Below are 17,510 nucleotides of genomic sequence, written 5' to 3' on the forward strand. Positions count from 1 at the left end.
CTCTCCTAGCAGCACTATATGTTCGCAGCTGCAGTTTCAGTGTAGGTAGCACTATAGTGAGTTCATTTCCTCTCCTAGCAGCACTATATGTCCACAGCTGCAGTTTTAGTGTAAGTAGCACTATAGTGAGTTCATTTCCTCTCCTAGCAGCACTATATGTGCACAGCGGCAGTTTTAGTGTAGGTAGCACAGTTCTGTCTTAGCAGCACTATATGTGCACAGCGGCAGTTTTAGTGTGGGTAGCACTATAGTGAGTTCATTTCCTCTCCTAGCAGCACTATATGTGCACAGCGGCAGTTTCAGTGTGGGTAGCACTATAGGACAGTTCCTGTCTTAGCAGCACTATATGTGCACAGCGGCAGTTTAGTGTGGGTAGCACTATAGGACAGTTCCTGTCTTAGCAGCACTATATGTGCACAGCGGCAGTTTTAGTGTGGGTAGCACTATAGCACAGTTCCTGTCTTAGCAGCACTCTAACCCCCCCCTGTGTCTCAGGGCAGAGCCCGCTGTCTCGGCAGCGGGGCAGCGCGTCCCGTTTCCTGGCAGCGGCGGCTCCGGGCTCCGGGTTTGCCGCGCGGCGGCGGGGGGCGCAGCCGCGGCAGCGGCAGCGACCAATCAGCGGCGCCGCGCGGCCTCCCGCGCCAGCTGTTTCTGGCAGCCCAGCACTAATTAGGCTGGCGAGTAACAAACGCTTTGCACAAGTGGCCGAGAGCCCGGCGCAGCCATGGATTGCCTCTGGATTTCCTGACCCGCCTTCGCCCACCAACTTTTGTGCAAAAAAAAAAGCAAGAAGAAAGCGCAGCGGCAGCGGCAACTTTGGGGGGAATCGGAGCCGGGAAGTGCGCGCACGGCTCGTCCCGCCATCGCCCGGCCGGAGCCTCCTGCTCGGGGGCCGGGGTGAGGGGGCCGGGGCTGCGGGGGGGGGCCGGGAGCCATGTTTCAGCCCGCACCCAAGCGCTGCTTCACCATCGAGTCGCTAGTGGCCAAGGACACGCCGCTGCCCGCCTCCCGCGCCGAGGAGCCCATCCGGCCCGCCGCTCTCAGCTATGCCAACTCGGGCTCCATGAACCCCTTCCTGAACGGCTTCCACTCGTCGGCCCGGGGCGTCTACTCCAGCCCGGACTTGGTGTTCGCCGAGGCCGTCTCGCACCCCCCCGCCCCGGCCGTGCCGGTGCACCCCGTGCCCCCTCCGCACGCCCTGGCAGCGCACCCCTTGCCCGGCGCCCACTCGCCGCACCCGCTCTTCGCCTCGCAGCAGAGGGACCCCGCCACCTTCTACCCCTGGCTCATCCACAGGTACCGGTACCTGGGTCACCGATTTCAAGGTAGGTCCCTCCTTTCCTGCCTTTGCTTTCCTTTGGCTTTCGTTCGCCTGCCGGAGTTTGCAGATGCGAGGCGGCTTTGGTGTCTGGGAGCAAACTGGGCAGCAGTTTAGTGGGGAGGAAAGTCGGAGGGAGGGGGGGGGGGATCCTGTCTTAGGGGAAATTTGGGAGGAAAGAAATAGGGGAGAAATGCAGCCGAGAGAGCGGAGCCGCAACGAATGCGCGCCTTACAGGAATCAAAGAATCCGCTTTCCCGGCAAAAAGTGTTGCCCGACTGTAAACCTCCAAGGCCAACACCTCGGGAAACCTCCCGCTTATAAAGCAAAGAACAACAACAAAAAAAACAAAATAGAAACAAGCTCCGTTTGTACGCTGGGCCTTAAATTTAATTTCATATCGGAAGGAAGGGGCATTTTATTGAAATTCCGCCTTCTTTCGAGGGTGGCTGCTCGGTCCCCCGAAAATGCAGCTCTGCTTTAAAAAAAAAAAAAAGCACAAAAAAAGAAAACCGAAACCCCCCCCCCCCCATTTACTGCGGAACTGGGCAGGCCAGAAAGTGGCCCCTGTTTTCGTGGAAAGCGCGAGGTTTGGGTGGCAGATCGAAGCCTCCCCCGGCCGCAGCGATTTCTCCAGAAAACTGAAATTGGAGTTGGGGCGAGGGGAGCCGGAAACCCCTTCCCCACTTCTGCCAAAGAATTGGAAGAGCGAGGAGGGGGCGGCTTTGCCCCTTCGCCCCGGTGCCACCCTGAGCTCGATATTACGCTGGGGAGGGAGCGGCCGAAGCTGCCCGTGCATTTCCCTTCCCTTCCTTTTCTTAACCTTAGCCCGGTTCCCATAAAATAGACAAACGAAAGTCTGAAATTTAGAGACATTTCAGAAAGATCTGCTCCCGGGTTTTTTTTTTCCCCTCATTTTTTTCCTTCTGCAAAGAAAGATCCCATTTTAAATTGCACTTTATTCTTCTTCTTCTTATTATTATTTTGGGCCGGTTTATTTTTACAAGGGGCCTTCTAGTTAGACAACTCCTGGGTGGTGGATTTTTTTTTTGTAATAACTCCTAACTTAAAAAAAAAAAAAAAAAGACAAAACAAACGAACGAGTTAGAAGGAACGCGTTAGGTGCCGAGAATTTCCAGCGCTGCCTTTCTCTTCCCCGCGACCCGGAAAGTGACGGCCAGAAACGAACTGAAAAAAACCCTAAAAGCAAAACTAAAAGCCCCTGGGCGGCGGGAACGGCTTCTCGTTTATTTACCGAAAATCTCAGCCGGCCAGAAAGCAGGGCGCCGGGCTCCCCGGGAAGGCGCGGGCGCTGCGGGCTGCAGCGCGAACTCCAGCGCCGGATGCCGAGCCCAGAGATCCCTCAGAGAGGCTCCAAAACGGGGGGTTTGCTTTTTTGCTTTTACTTCCCCGTTTCAGGGAAGTTTGCTGGGAAAGCAAACTCTGTGGCAAGGCACGGGGTAATTAGTAGCGCATTTTTAGTAGCTCTAGGGCTGGAAGAAAGGGAGGCGATGTGGGTCGGAGCGAAGGCTTCGGCCGAGCCCAGCCGGCAGCTCCTTCCTGATCCGTTCGGGCTCCTTTTCCCGGTGGCGGGGAAGCCCGGCCTCGCCTTTCTGCCTGCACTTTTCAATCCTTCCCCCTACTCGCATGCATCTATTTCTCCCCAATTTCTCTTTCAAATAAAAGGAACCGGGAAAAGCCAACGAGATATGCTCGGCTTTGCCCGTTAGGGAGCAGGGCTGGAAATGTTTGGAAAGCAGAACTTGCGGGCAGATGGGTTTTGCACGTTCCTGTATTTATTGAGTGCGCACTGTTTGTTTTCTGCGTTTGAGCCCCACTTCTGCAGCCGGAGAACGAATGCAATGTAAAAGGAATACAGTACTAGCATGCATAGCAATTACCCGGAGAGCGGAATGGACTTTTTAACCTCCTTCCACCCTCACCCCCCTCCCCCCCCTGCCTAGGCAACGAAACGAGCCCGGAGAGCTTCCTTTTGCACAATGCACTGGCCCGAAAACCCAAACGGATCCGCACAGCCTTCTCGCCCTCCCAGCTGCTCAGACTGGAGCACGCCTTCGAGAAAAATCACTACGTGGTGGGAGCCGAGAGGAAGCAGCTGGCCCACAGCCTCAGCCTCACGGAAACTCAGGTGAGCCGGGCGGGAAGGCAGGGAGCAAAGCCCCTTTCGGCTTCCAAGCGGGGGTTAGTTAGTTAGTTGGTTGGTTGGCGCTCCCTTTGGACGCCGCGTTTCTAATCCGGCTCGGCGGCCGGAGGTGGTGTTTTTAGATTTCACGGCAGGCAGGTTCCCTGATTCATTTCAGTTAATAGCCCCTGCCCAAGGAAGAAAATAGGACTTGCTTTTATTTTGAAAGAAGGAACAAAAAAAAAGAAAAAGAAAAGAGATTTCCCATTTAGAGAACATTTTTTTAAGTACTTTAGGCTGCAGTTCAGTCTTTTGTGGTAATTGCCAATTGAAACCTAGCAAATAAATATTATTTCAGGTCTTCAGGACACTTCCCCTTATTATTTACACTACAGGCCGGTTATGGGCGACATGAAAAGTGTTTAGAAAACAAAAGGGAAAAAGAAAAGAATTATTTCCTCTGAATTTGGTTGTTCGGTTATTTGCTCTTGAGCAAAGGGAAAAAAAGTTCACCAGGGTAGAAAATAAGCAATGCGTGCGCGCTGCCTTATTTCCGGGGCTTACAGGAATTTTCTGTTAAGTGTGAAAGTTGCTCCTCGGCCTTCCCCAGACTCTTTCTTTTTTTCTTTTTTCTTTTCACTTTTCGCATTTCCTATTCAGTCCTGCATCGATAGAAGGAGCGGCTGCGGGCGTCTTTCTGAATATTTCAGGGCCCCAGATCGCTCTGTTATTGTTATTATCAATTTATTTTATTTTTATTTTTTTTGCCCGACACAGGTTTGTGGGGTTTTGGGTAGAAATAATAATAATAATAATAGAAAGGTCCCTTGCAGCTTTCCTCCGGAATACGTTGGCTGCTGCCTGTGCGAGCAGTAAAAGAGAAACCGAAGGAGCCGAAACACTTTGGGTTTTGTTTTGTTTTTTTCTAGGGGGGGGGGCGAGATTGGTAATGAATAAAGGGGCTGGAGTTTTTGGTTTCTTTTTTCGTTTTCCCGCAGCCGCCGAGGCCTGGAGCTGCTCTCCGTGCCCCTGCCCTCCAGGTCTGTGCAAACGACAGCCTCGAGGAGCAAAACGAAAGGCGAACGCCAGCTCCTCCGGGCCGGCAGTGAGAGCCGCGGATTACGCTGCCCCCCCCCCCCCCCCCCGGCTTTCCTTATCTGCCTGGGACGGAACCGGGGCCGCCGCAAGCCAAACCGATGAACCCGAAAGGAAAAGGGCAGCCCCGTGCGGGTCCCGGTTTATTTCCAGCGGCCGCGCTGGGGACCCTGCCTGTCAGCACGGAATCGGGCGTTTTCTGTTCCTCCAAGAAAATGCAAAATAATAATAATAATACAGGGGGTGGGCGATGACCGAAAAGAACGCTTTAGATTTAATTCCCGTACTGGGCGGCTAAGGAATTAAAAATCCGGGTGAATCCCGCCCGGGAGGCGCAGAAGTGCAACGTCCCTTCCTCCCAGGCTTGGCCATTTTACCACTTCCCCGCAGTCCCTGCTCACTGAGTGACCCCGAAGTCGGAAATCAGCTTAGAAAAGAGGCTTTTTTTCTTTTTAAATACATTTGCTCCTTAGGGATATTTTCAGTGCTTTGCTTTTTCAGATCTGCTGAAGTTGCGGCTCCCCCCGCGCTGGAGCAGACTCCTCGTTCGACCTCTCCTCAAGCCACCGAAAACATTGGCTTTCCTCCTTTTTCCTGCTCCAGATTAGAGGGGGCGGCCTGGGTCCTGTTTACTTCCCTCCTCCGTGTACCTTCTGCTCCTTTCGGGAACAAGACCCGGACCTCCGCCAGGGTACACGGATCCCCCCTTCCGTAGGTGCGAGATGCGCGTTTGGGCCACGCACGCCTAAGTTAGGGGGAAAACCGATTCTGGCGCAAATAAAACTGAACCCCGCGTGCAGGCTCCTCCGAGGGGAGAAAGAGAAGGGCACTTTTTATCTTGCAATGTTTTCTCCCTTCGGATCCAACGAAACTGCAAGCAGAGCCCGGCGCGTCCCTGGGCTTCGGGCTGAGTTTGGGTTCTCCCTGACTTACCGGGCTGCCTTCTTCCCCCCGCAGGTAAAAGTGTGGTTTCAGAACCGGAGGACGAAATTCAAACGACAGAAGTTGGAAGAGGAAGGCTCCGACTCCTCGCAGAAGAAAAAAGGGACTCATCACATTAACCGCTGGAGGATCGCCACCAAGCAGGCCAGCCCCGAGGAGATAGACGTGACTTCGGACGATTAGCCAACGAAAGAAACGAAAAAAACCCCTGGCACTTACGGGATTTCCGCAAACAGAGGCGAAACGAGGGAGGAGGAGGCCTGGCCCGTCCCTCAGACTGAGAGGGGATTCTGGGGCTTCCGGCAGACCCCGAAATTGCCAAATTTCAGAAACGCGAATTGCATGAATCGCCCGCTGGGCACACGGTTTCTAGAAGGATTGTCACTTCCCCCCCCCCCCCCCTCCTCTCCTTGTGCTTTTATTATTATTTGTTTTTGGTTTTTTTTTATACAAATATTATTTTATGAGAAATGTGCGCTCCGTAAGCCTTTTCGGAGAAAGCTGCTGGCGTCAGAAGTGGCTGTGAGAGAGCCCCCTCGGGGACTGGCCGCGTTTTGGGGAGGGGGAGGGGGGGGGGAGGGCTCCTCTCCATTACTGGGCAGGTCCGGACTCTGCCAAAGGACCCCGCCAGGACACCGCCACCTGTCCCGCCGAGGCAGCAGGGCCCTTCCTTCGTGGCTTCCAGACCCGAATGTAAATATTTGTGTGTTTTGTGTTAATTTGTTAGAATTCTAACACACTATATGCTTCCAAGAAGTGTCATTGTCAATATTTTGTCAATAAAGACTTATCCGTATGCTCGCAGAGTACTCCGTCTAAATTACAGCCTGAATAAGGGCGGATAACGCAGCCCGAACCGCGCCGGCAATTCCAGCCCAGGGGCAAGTGGCCCTCCCTGCCGGCTCTCCCTCCTCTGAGACCGGGGTCTGGGAAAGCCCCCGAGCCTTCTGCAGGGCAGCGGCGTTCGCGTGCACTCGGACTTTTAAAAAGGGATCGCTCCTGCTTTCAAGTTTAATTGCGCGCTATGTAATACGGGTGATCGCGCTGCGAGGGAGAAAGGCGTTTTGCTTTGCTGGCGATGACATCTCTCGGTCTCGCTTCAGTATAATCCCATTAACCTGGTTTTTTTTTTGTTGTTTTTTTTTTTTTACTCTTCCTATCTGATCCTTACTCCCACTTCAAAGACGGGTGACAGCTGAAGCGGCTGCGTTTAGACAGAGGTAACACAAGAGCCACCTTCGGCACAGAACGGGAATATTTCATGCTTAATATATAGATTTCTATAGATTTAAAAAAAAAAAAATTTGGGGGGGAAAAAAATCGTAATTCGATTGCATAATGAGGATGTTAACGCTACATTCAGCCGCCGAAGTGCTGGTCCGTACTAAAAAGTCGCAGCGATTGCTTTTCTCGGGGCTTCGTAAGTGCCCGAATTCAAACATTTTCACAGCTCCAGCGCTTTCTTTTACACATTCGTTATTTTGAAATATTTTTAGTTGTTTATTTCTAATTTTTTGTAATTAAAAAAAAAAAAAAAGCTGCCCAGGGCTGCTGATTAATTATAAGGGGGGGGGGGGGGGTGAGGTCCGCTGGAGTTTCCCAGCCCTGCCAGGCAGGTAAATGGGAAGCAGCGTTTTAAAGGCTTTCCCAGGCTGCATGCATGGTCCATATTAGCAGCAATAGCTGGAATCCCTCTCCCCGAGAGCCTGCATCGTGCACCTTAGCAGGTGAACGGCCGGGTCGTCCGGGAAATTGCACGAGGCTGGGAGCGGCTCCCGGAGACCCGGGCTGCTTTTCCGGGGGGCGCGCGGGCGGCTCTTCATGCTTCATTTGCTCCTTATCCTGATAGACTGAATTAATCAGTTGTATTTCCATTGACAGAGGAGCCTCGTCTGCTCTGTTCGAGCTACAAAGAAATCCTGCAAGCTTTTGTGAAAGTGCAAATCAGTGCAGGCAATTATCATGGCAGGGAATATGAAGGCGCTGCCCTGTGCTCCGCTTTTAATCTCTTAATCCGCGGGTGCAGGGGGGCTGCTTGTACATAATTTCGGGCTATCTTGCCTACCCCTTTACACTGCGATAAGGCGAAGTTACAATGCATACGGAAAAAGCAAAAAAAAAAAAAGCACAGGCTTTTTGTTAAACTCTCTGCCGCCGCAGACGCGTGTTGGCATCGTAGGGTATCGGGCACTTAGTGGGCAACTATAATGCACTTATTTTATTTTATTTTTTTTTAAGTAAGTGCAAAACAGCGCGTTTCTTTGTGGTGAAATGCCGACGGCCTTTCTTCTGTAACGCCATAACGCTTTGAAGTGAACGCTCTCAAGGCGAGGGCTGCCAAAGCGCTATAATGAACCGGCGGAAGACCGTGGGCACCTCGCTCTCGGGTTAGAAACTTTTCCCCCCGGTAAACGGGATGCTATTTTTTTTTTTGCCTATTTTTAAATATCCAAATGATGGCCCGAGGAACCTTTTTAATTTAAAAAAAAAAAAGATGCAAAATACATTCAGGAAGCAGATCCGCCCTCCCCCTTAAAGAGCAGGCTGGCTTTCCGTGAAGTTGTTTCGTCGTCTCCGGATGGAAAAAAAAAGCTGATTTCTGCGGGGTTTGCACTGCTCCCGTGCAGACTCCCTCCAACGAAACCTTCAGAGAATACCATTAGCTTTGAGAAAAAAAAAAAAAAACAACCCCTAAAAGCTTTATTACAAACCAGGCTTTGAAAATAGGGGGATTAGGAGGCTGAAAGGGTCCCGGAATGGTAAGGAGAAAAGGTTTCATGGTAATGAGGTTAATGTCTTTTGTATCTCAGGACTGCACAACTTCATTACTCTCCTAATCTTAGCCTGCACCGAGCAGCCCCTGCACCGCGGTCCACGCCAGCATTTCCCCCTCCTCCTCCCCGGCCTGAAGAAGGGATTTGATAGCAGGCTCTGTTCAAACTAGATAATTATATCCTTTCAAGTCGGAATTAAGGTAGAGAAAAGTAGAGCGAAGGCGGCTAAGCCTTGATCCACTGCAAACAAATTTGGGGCGATTTCTAACCCCCTCTCCCTTGCAACCAGTCAATAGCTTGGGACCCTCGCTTTACGGCGGCTCCCCCCTCATTTACCTTAATAATTCAAGCTCGTAAAGTGCCCAGATTAAACTCCAATGCCCCGCACAGCATTTTAAATCTAAATATTTGGGAGGCTGGAAGCTTAGACGTTTGAAAGAGCCTTTCATGGCATTTTGTTCTTTGCAAAATAAAAAAAAAAAATACATCAATTCAATTGCTGGTGTAACAGTCTCCGGAAAGTTAGCAGAATCTGGGTTTTGTTTTTTCTCTTAGCGTGGCTGATTGTTTCCCTGCGCCTATTTATGTAAGAGTGGCTGGACGGGGTAATGTGGTGTAAGAGAATGAAACGTGCGAATTCTTTATTCCCAGACACCGCGCGCTGGGGAGCGCGGAGAGGAAGCCCATGGCTGGAGGTGGCTGTGCCCAGGCCACAGGGTGGAAAAGGGAACGCACAGAAAGTAGTAGTAGTAGGTATTAAATATTAGGCAGAGAGAGAGAGACTGACATATGCACAGATCTAGTTTAAAAAAAAAAGTTATTCCGTTCGGCACTCGCTGACATTGTAACTTTTCACTTGGACAGCGCGAAACGACTTTTTTTTTTTAATGCTATTTTTCCATACGGCCATCGTTTGCCATGATCAGATTTGGAGGACATTAAGGGCCTGATTTTAAAAAGCATTTACTCGAGTAAAACAGGGTTTTACTCGAGTAAATGCACTTTACTTGAGTAAGTGGGCTTTTGAAAATTGCTACAATATATGCCATTGAATTGTCCATAGGATTTACTTGTGCAAGTGCACTTTACTCCAGTAAATGGCTTTTGGAAATTGCTACAATAGTAGTTACATTTACATGCGTAACTCCTTTTGAAAATTACCCCTAGTATTTAACTCAAGGTTTTTCTCCCATTTCGTGCCCATGGGGAAAATGCTTCTTAATAGGCCCCCCCTTAGTTAAATGGCCAGCGCCTTTGGTGTAGGAGTCCTTGTAGGACTGCACTTCAGGGCCTGGGGGGCTGTTCAGGGTCCAGGAGCTCTTTGCCCGTTTCTGGCAGCCTAGGGCCCAGACTCCCTGGCTGCTTTCGTTATCTGCAAAAAGCCATCCCCTCCTCAGTAAGCCTCGGTGGCAACCCTGGTCCTGTGATGTCCTTCCCAGGGGACGGTGCATTTGCCTGTATATAGGGAACAATAACCCATGCTATAATTACACAATGTTAGGTTCCATATTAGGTGCTACAACCCAAGAAAGAGATCTAGGCGTCATAGTGGATAGCACATTGAAATCGTCGGCTCAGTGTGCTGTGGCAGTCAAAAAAGCAAACAGAATGTTGGGAATTATTAGAAAGGGAATGGTGAATAAAACGGAAAATGTCATAATGCCTCTGTATCGCTCCATGGTGAGACCACACCTGGAATACTGTGTACAATTCTGGTCGCCGCATCTCAAAAAAGATATAATTGCGATGGAGAAGGTACAGAGAAGGGCAACCAAAATGATAAGGGGAATGGAACAGCTCCCCTATGAGGAAAGACTAAAGAGGTTAGGACTTTTCAGCTTGGAGAAGAGACGACTGAGGGGGGATATGATAGAGGTGTTTAAAATCATGAGAGGTCTAGAACGGGTAGATGTGAATCGGTTATTTACTCTTTCGGATAGTAGAAGGACTAGGGGGCACTCCATGAAGTTAGCATGGGGCACATTTAAAACTAATCGGAGAAAGTTCTTTTTTACTCAACGCACAATTAAACTCTGGAATTTGTTGCCAGAGGATGTGGTTAGTGCAGTTAGTGTAGCTGTGTTTAAAAAAGGATTGGATAAGTTCTTGGAGGAGAAGTCCATTACCTGCTATTAGGGATGTGAATCGAGCTTCAGACGATTGAAAATATCAGACGATATTTTCAAAATCGTCAGAAATCGGGGGCTCCCCCAAAACAATAGGAAAACCCCATGATATTGATTGTGGGGGTTCTCTTATCGTTTTGGGGGAGGGCGGGAAAAACGGCACACAAAAATAACCCCTAAACCCACCCTGACCCTTTAAAACTAATACCTTAGCTTCCCCCACCCTCCCGACCCCGCAAAAAACTTTTTACAGGTACCTGGTGGTCCAGTGGGGGTCCCTGGAGCGATCTCCCGCTCCCGGGCCATCGGCTGCCACTAATCAAAACAGCGCCGATGGCCCTTTGCCCTTACCATGTGACAGGGGCTGACCAATGGCACCGGTAGCCCCTGTGACATAGTAAGGGCAAAGGGCCATCGGTGCCATTTTGATTAGTGGCAGCCTCTGTCCTGGGAGTGGGAGATCGCTCCAGGGACCCCCACTGGACCACCAGGTACCTGTAAAAAGTTTTTTGGGGGGTCGGGGGAGTGGGGGAAGCTAAGGTATTAGTTTTAAAGGGTCAGGGTGGGTTTTTTGTTTATCGGCTCGGGTGCAGCCGATAAACAAAACCGCGATCGGGCCCGATGAAAAAAAACAACACATGTGAATCTGAACCGGAATCCGAACCGATTCCGGTTCCGATTCACATCTCTACCTGCTATTAAGTTGACTTAGATAATAACCACCACTATTACTAGCAACTGTAACATGGAATAGACTTCGTTTTTGGGGTACTTGCCAGGTTCCTATGGCCTGGACTGGCCACTGTTGGAAACAGGATGCTGGGCTTGATGGATCCTTGGTCTGACCCAGTATGGCATGTTCTTATGTTCTTATGGTATTCGTGCATGTCCCAGTGTGGGGCGCTGTATAGGGATACACCCATGCATCACCCGGGTGCATCTGTGAGGGAGGAGGCTGCATGTATCAAATCCGTACCCTGGGATTCGTGCACGTCCCAGTGTAGGGCGCTGTATAGGGATACACCCATGCATCACCCGGGTGCATCTGTGAGGGAGGAGGCTGCATGTATCAAATCCGTAGCCTGGGATTCGTGCACGTCCCAGTGTAGGGCGCTGTATAGGGATACACCCATGCATCACCCGGGTGCATCTGTGAGGGAGGAGGCTGCATGTATCAAATCCGTAGCCTGGGATTCGTGCACGTCCCAGTGTAGGGCGCAGTATAGGGACACACCCATGCATCACCCAGGTGCATCTGTGAGGGAGGAGGCTGCATGTATCAAATCCATATCCTGGGATTCGTGCACGTCCCAGTGTAGGGCGCTGTATAGGGATACACCCATGCATCACCCGGGTGCATCTGTGAGGGAGGAGGCTGCATGTATCAAATCCGTAGCCTGGGATTCGTGCACGTCCCAGTGTAGGGCGCTGTATAGGGATACACCCATGCATCACCCGGGTGCATCTGTGAGGGAGGAGGCTGCATGTATCAAATCCGTAGCCTGGGATTCGTGCACGTCCCAGTGTAGGGCGCTGTATAGGGATACACCCATGCATCACCCGGGTGCATCTGTGAGGGAGGAGGCTGCATGTATCAAATCCGTAGCCTGGGATTCGTGCACGTCCCAGTGTAGGGCGCTGTATAGGGATACACCCATGCATCACCCGGGTGCATCTGTGAGGGAGGAGGCTGCATGTATCAAATCCGTAGCCTGGGATTCGTGCACGTCCCAGTGTAGGGCGCTGTATAGGGATACACCCATGCATCACCCGGGTGCATCTGTGAGGGAGGAGGCTGCATGTATCAAATCCGTAGCCTGGGATTCGTGCACGTCCCAGTGTAGGGCGCTGTATAGGGATACACCCATGCATCACCCGGGTGCATCTGTGAGGGAGGAGGCTGCATGTATCAAATCCGTAGCCTGGGATTCGTGCACGTCCCAGTGTAGGGCGCTGTATAGGGATACACCCATGCATCACCCGGGTGCATCTGTGAGGGAGGAGGCTGCATGTATCAAATCCGTAGCCTGGGATTCGTGCACGTCCCAGTGTAGGGCGCTGTATAGGGATACACCCATGCATCACCCGGGTGCATCTGTGAGGGAGGAGGCTGCATGTATCAAATCCGTAGCCTGGGATTCGTGCACGTCCCAGTGTAGGGCGCTGTATAGGGATACACCCATGCATCACCCGGGTGCATCTGTGAGGGAGGAGGCTGCATGTATCAAATCCGTAGCCTGGGATTCGTGCACGTCCCAGTGTAGGGCGCTGTATAGGGATACACCCATGCATCACCCGGGTGCATCTGTGAGGGAGGAGGCTGCATGTATCAAATCCGTAGCCTGGGATTCGTGCACGTCCCAGTGTAGGGCGCTGTATAGGGATACACCCATGCATCACCCGGGTGCATCTGTGAGGGAGGAGGCTGCATGTATCAAATCCGTAGCCTGGGATTCGTGCACGTCCCAGTGTAGGGCGCTGTATAGGGATACACCCATGCATCACCCGGGTGCATCTGTGAGGGAGGAGGCTGCATGTATCAAATCCGTAGCCTGGGATTCGTGCACGTCCCAGTGTAGGGCGCTGTATAGGGACACACCCATGCATCACCCGGGTGCATGTGTGAGGGGGTCAGCTGCATGTATCAAATCTGTACCGTGGTATTCGTGCATGTCCCAGTGTAGGGTGCTGTATAGGGGATACACCCATGCATCACCCGGGTGCATGTGTGAGGGAGGAGGCTGCATGTATCAAATCTGTACCCTGGTATTCGTGCACGTCCCAGTGTAGGGTGCTGTATAGGGGATACACCCATGCATCACCGGGTGCATCTGTGAGGGGGGAGGCTGCATGTGTGTGTCTGTTCGTGCATGCATGGCGGAGCTTACGGTCCCATGGCCTCTACCTGCACCTGGGTAAGGGTTTGGATTTGTGCCTCTGTCTTGTCAGACCTTGCCCATTCGTCCGGGCTGCAGATTTCCAGCCGCAGCCTTTTGTGGCTCCTTTCCTTCTGAAATATATTTGTTGGAGCCAGGAAGCCCTGCTTGTGATGTCTCTGAGCGGCTCGCCTGCTTCAGCTGGAGGGAAATTAGCGCCGGGATTATGTGGCACAGGGGAATCTGGTCAAGAGGAGCCTTAAACCGATAGACGCTCCGGCTCTTAACTGAGAAGCCCACCCCTCTTATCAGCCTCCCCCCAGCCCCGTTTGGATGCTGAGCTAAACGCTACCGATTGATTCCCTGGAGGGGACACCGGGCCCTAGCGCTGGGGGCACAGCTCTGAGCCTTGCAACGTCCTCCACCCAGGACCCCAATCCGCACCTATCGCTGCCCTTTAATTGGGCTGTCGTCCCCCCCCCCCCCCCCCCTTTTAAAGCAATTCTCGCCTGTTGCAGGGAGAGAGGCGGCCGAGAGCTGCGCTCCCCTTTCCGCATGGGCGGGGTGCACTTCCCTGACTGCTCCCTTTGTCTCCCCTCACCCCCGGGCGGGCAGGGCCCGCACTGTTACCCTCCCCCAGGGGGTAGCAGGACTGGCGAGGCGGCGCCTCCACCCCGGAGCAGGCTGCCCGCGTCCTCCTCGGGAAGCTGCGGCCTTTCCAGGGAGCTTGGGAGATGCGCGATGGAAACCCCCGGATCCTCCAGGCCCCTCTCCCAGGGGTCCCAGCCGGGCTCCTGCCCCGGCCCCTCTGACACCCCAGAGCTGGCACCGCACTCGCTCCCCTCAGCTCCAGGTGCCGGCAGAGCCAAACAGAAAGCTGCCCGAGGACCCCTGCGCAGGGTCCCCCACCACTCCTGCTGCAGGGGCGACCCTGCGACCCCCGAAACCCTGCCAGGGCTGAGGGGGCTTTGGGGGTTCGGTAGCCCCGGCGGGGGGTTCGGTAGCCTTTCTGTGCTCCTTCCCTCTCTGAAAATCCTATTTTACTTCTCGACCAGCAGTTAGGAGCTCGGTCAATTAAGTAGATTATTTCTTCTTATTCATTTTAAATTCTAAAAGAAAAAAAAAACCCAAAAACCTCTTTAAACTTGCCTTGAAACCATATTAAGTGGGCATTTTTTTAAAAGGCTTATTTCTTAAAGTTTTGCGCCAGTTTTGCTTGCATTTATCAAGGAAAACATCCCGCGATTTGCAATGGGGAAAACACTGGTGGCAAACTTTAATAAATCAGATTTTAACTCCATGGGAAATAAGCATCTTTCCCTAATAAATTAAATTAAATCCTTTTCAGAGGAGCGACCCAATAGCCCCCTGCTAGAGAGCTCTTAATAAGGTGGCCATATGATGCCAGTCACAGATATTCCAGCGCAATATGAGTTTACGGAATGTACAGCGTTATATAACGCACACCGCGCGGACGTTTACCTGCTTATTTATTTACAAAAAAATGTCTGCTCCGCGGGTATCAAGAAATTCAAGGCGGATTACATTACGATATTCATAAAAAAATAAAGCATAAATAAGTACAGTAAACTTAAAAAAAAAAAAAAGCCAGCAAACGCGGTCGGTGTCCAGAGGTGAAGAGAGCGAGCGGGGCGCCCCGGCCAGCCCGCCAGCCCGTCCTGGGTGCCAGGGCCCTCCCGGAGGGACAGCCCCCCTCTTATAGCGCGCCGACTCCCCGGCAGCTCCGGCAACTCGAGCCGACTCCCTGCCTCTGAAACCGATCCCTGAAAGGCGAGAAGAGAGCCTACACAATTCCCATGGCCTTGACATAAGGTACTGCGATAAATATACACCGCTAATGAGCAATTACCATATAATCACCTTCCAATTAGCTAGCATAATGATGAATTAAACATTCCAGCCTGATGGATTAGGTTTCTTACTTTGTATATTATTTACGAAGGCTAGCTTCTGCGAGGCACCAAATAGCACATTAGGGAAGGAATTTTCAGTTGGGGCAATTAGCAATTCAGGGCAGGTAGCAAGGTTTTGTCACTTGCCAGATGAAGTCCATAGGCAGACAGTGACGACCCCCCCCCCCCCCCCACACACACACACCCACCCCACTTCCTGTCACGGACGGGTACTGTGGAAGGTAGCGCGGAGCGGATACCGTCAGCCGTGGGCCCACGGATAGACGGTTAAAAAAAAAAAATAAAATCCTTCAAGTTTTCTCCTCGCTCCAATTACCTCGCAACCCTTACGGAAAGCAAAACCCAGTTTCTGTCAAAACAGCAGTTTAGCAATTGCAAACTACCTAAATAAGTTCACCTATAATTAGTGCTTTCAATTATTACATACTGAGCTATTCTTTTCGTAAATAATCAAATAGATCTGCACTGACACAGTATATATATACGGTGTGAGTGCAGATCTACTTAATATATATTAAATTATATATATATATATGGTGTGAATGCAGATCTATTTAATATATATTAAATTTTATATATATATATATATATATATACACACGGTGTGAGTGCAGATCACACCATATATATTTATATATATATATATTCGGTGTGAGTGCAAATCTATTTAATATATATTAATTTTAATATATGTATACGGTGTGAATACAGATCTATTTAATATATATTAAATTATATATATATATATATATATATATATATATATATATATATATTTGATTATATATACTGTGTCGTGTTTATATATAATTTAAGCTTAAATTATGTGCCACCAAAATATGCAACGAGCGAAGCACTCAGTTGGAATAAATAATAAGATTTCCACAAAACTAGCTTAATATTTTTATTTGGTGCCTCACCGAAGCTAGTCTTCGTAAATTTATATATATATATAAACATAAAGGAAAATTATTTATTTGAATTAAGGATGGATTAATATTGTTGGTTCGGACCAATGGCGGGGAATCATAGGAAGATTTGCATAGAAAAAAAGGAGCGAGGGATAGAGAAAGCTGTCTCGGATAGCGCGCCATGCTCTAAGCCCAGGCGAAGATCCGAAACCCAGGGCGTAGGTTTGCTATTAATTAACCTTTATTTCCTACAGACAGATACGGTTCCCCTTGTCGCTAGAGAATCTTCTCAATCGCGAGGGCGCAATAAAGTCCAGGATGAAGGCGAACTTTCCCGGCGCATTCTCGGTCCCCGTCTGGCCGGGTCCGCAAGCCGGGAGAGAGTCCGTAGGGCAGGGCGCTGGGGAGAGGCGTCTGAGATCGGTGTAGGCTCAGCACACGACATCGCCACAGTTAAGTAGCAGCAGTGGATCCAGTAGGGGAAGAGGAAAGCCGCGGAAAACCATGTGAAGAGGCGCGCTGCGCTAACTCCCGCAGAAAGGCACCCGGGGTTTTACCTTTGCTCTTATCCCATTTCTCTGCATCCTGATTTAACACAGGATTTTATCCCGAGGGTCAGCAATTCAGGGCTTTCCTAATGGTTTAAGGTCTCAGCACGACCGCTCTTAACATTTATTTCTTTACTATTTGAGTTTATAGTTTTCTCTACACGAATGTTTTCTGACGGACATCTAAAACAAATCCTATTTACCCCAAAATGTCCGACAAATTGACTGTTCTCAGATTTTATTTTATTTTATTTTTTTGCTTCTTTCTTTTAAGTTACAGACGTAGAAATTCTTTTAGTTGCAAATCATTTTTTAAAAAGTTTTTCTGCTACGCCAAGCTGTTCCTTTACCCCATCCGTATGTGATTTCTGTTTTGCTATGGTCTTTTCATTAAATAATATATAAATATTACTGGGTCAGACAGGAATTTGTAATGTAAAAGGGATGCAGACGAAGTTCTACCTCCAGTTAAATCGCAGCCACATTGCAGAGCGGATCTAGTAAGAGTTTCTCTTTCGTAGATTTGAGGTGGATTGGAAATAAAGGGAGGAAAATGACATTTAAAGCATACAAAGGCAGAGAGTGTCTCAGAGTTATTTCAGAAACTCAGTATAGAAAAATAACCCCCCCAGCTAGCTCTGTGGATATCCTATCATTTAGTCCAACTGAGAGCTTCGCCTGTTGAAAATGTTGGTGGCACCTAATTTAAGCGAGTGGGAGTCCGGCGCAATTTAAATATAATTTGAAAACAAAGCTTATTATTTACAGAGGTAGCACCTAACTGAGGGACTGCCCCCGCCGGAGGGACTGCTGGGTGAGCGCTGGATCCCAGACCATCTCCCC

At 50.3% G+C, this 17,510-nt stretch overlaps 1 protein-coding gene across 2 annotated transcripts; it reads left to right on the top strand.

Moving 5' to 3' along the window:
• The first annotated feature begins 624 nt into the window (after positions 1-624).
• Positions 625-6,299, top strand: EMX2 (empty spiracles homeobox 2). Of its 2 annotated transcripts, XM_029610490.1 has the most exons (3): positions 656-1,325; positions 3,283-3,467; positions 5,514-6,299. In XM_029610490.1, the coding sequence occupies exons 1-3, from the start codon at positions 935-937 to the stop codon at positions 5,679-5,681; spliced, it is 744 nt and encodes a 247-aa protein (XP_029466350.1). In that variant the 5' UTR covers positions 656-934; the 3' UTR covers positions 5,682-6,299. The 2 variants fall into 2 exon arrangements, with proteins under 2 accessions (XP_029466351.1, XP_029466350.1); XM_029610491.1 differs by lacking the exon at positions 3,283-3,467 and having other exon boundaries at positions 625-1,325; positions 5,514-5,617.
• Positions 6,300-17,510: the final 11,211 nt, after the last annotated feature.

The sequence above is a fragment of the Rhinatrema bivittatum genome, chromosome 7, assembly GCF_901001135.1.
Source record: "Rhinatrema bivittatum chromosome 7, aRhiBiv1.1, whole genome shotgun sequence".
Taxonomy (NCBI): Eukaryota; Metazoa; Chordata; class Amphibia; order Gymnophiona; family Rhinatrematidae; genus Rhinatrema; species Rhinatrema bivittatum.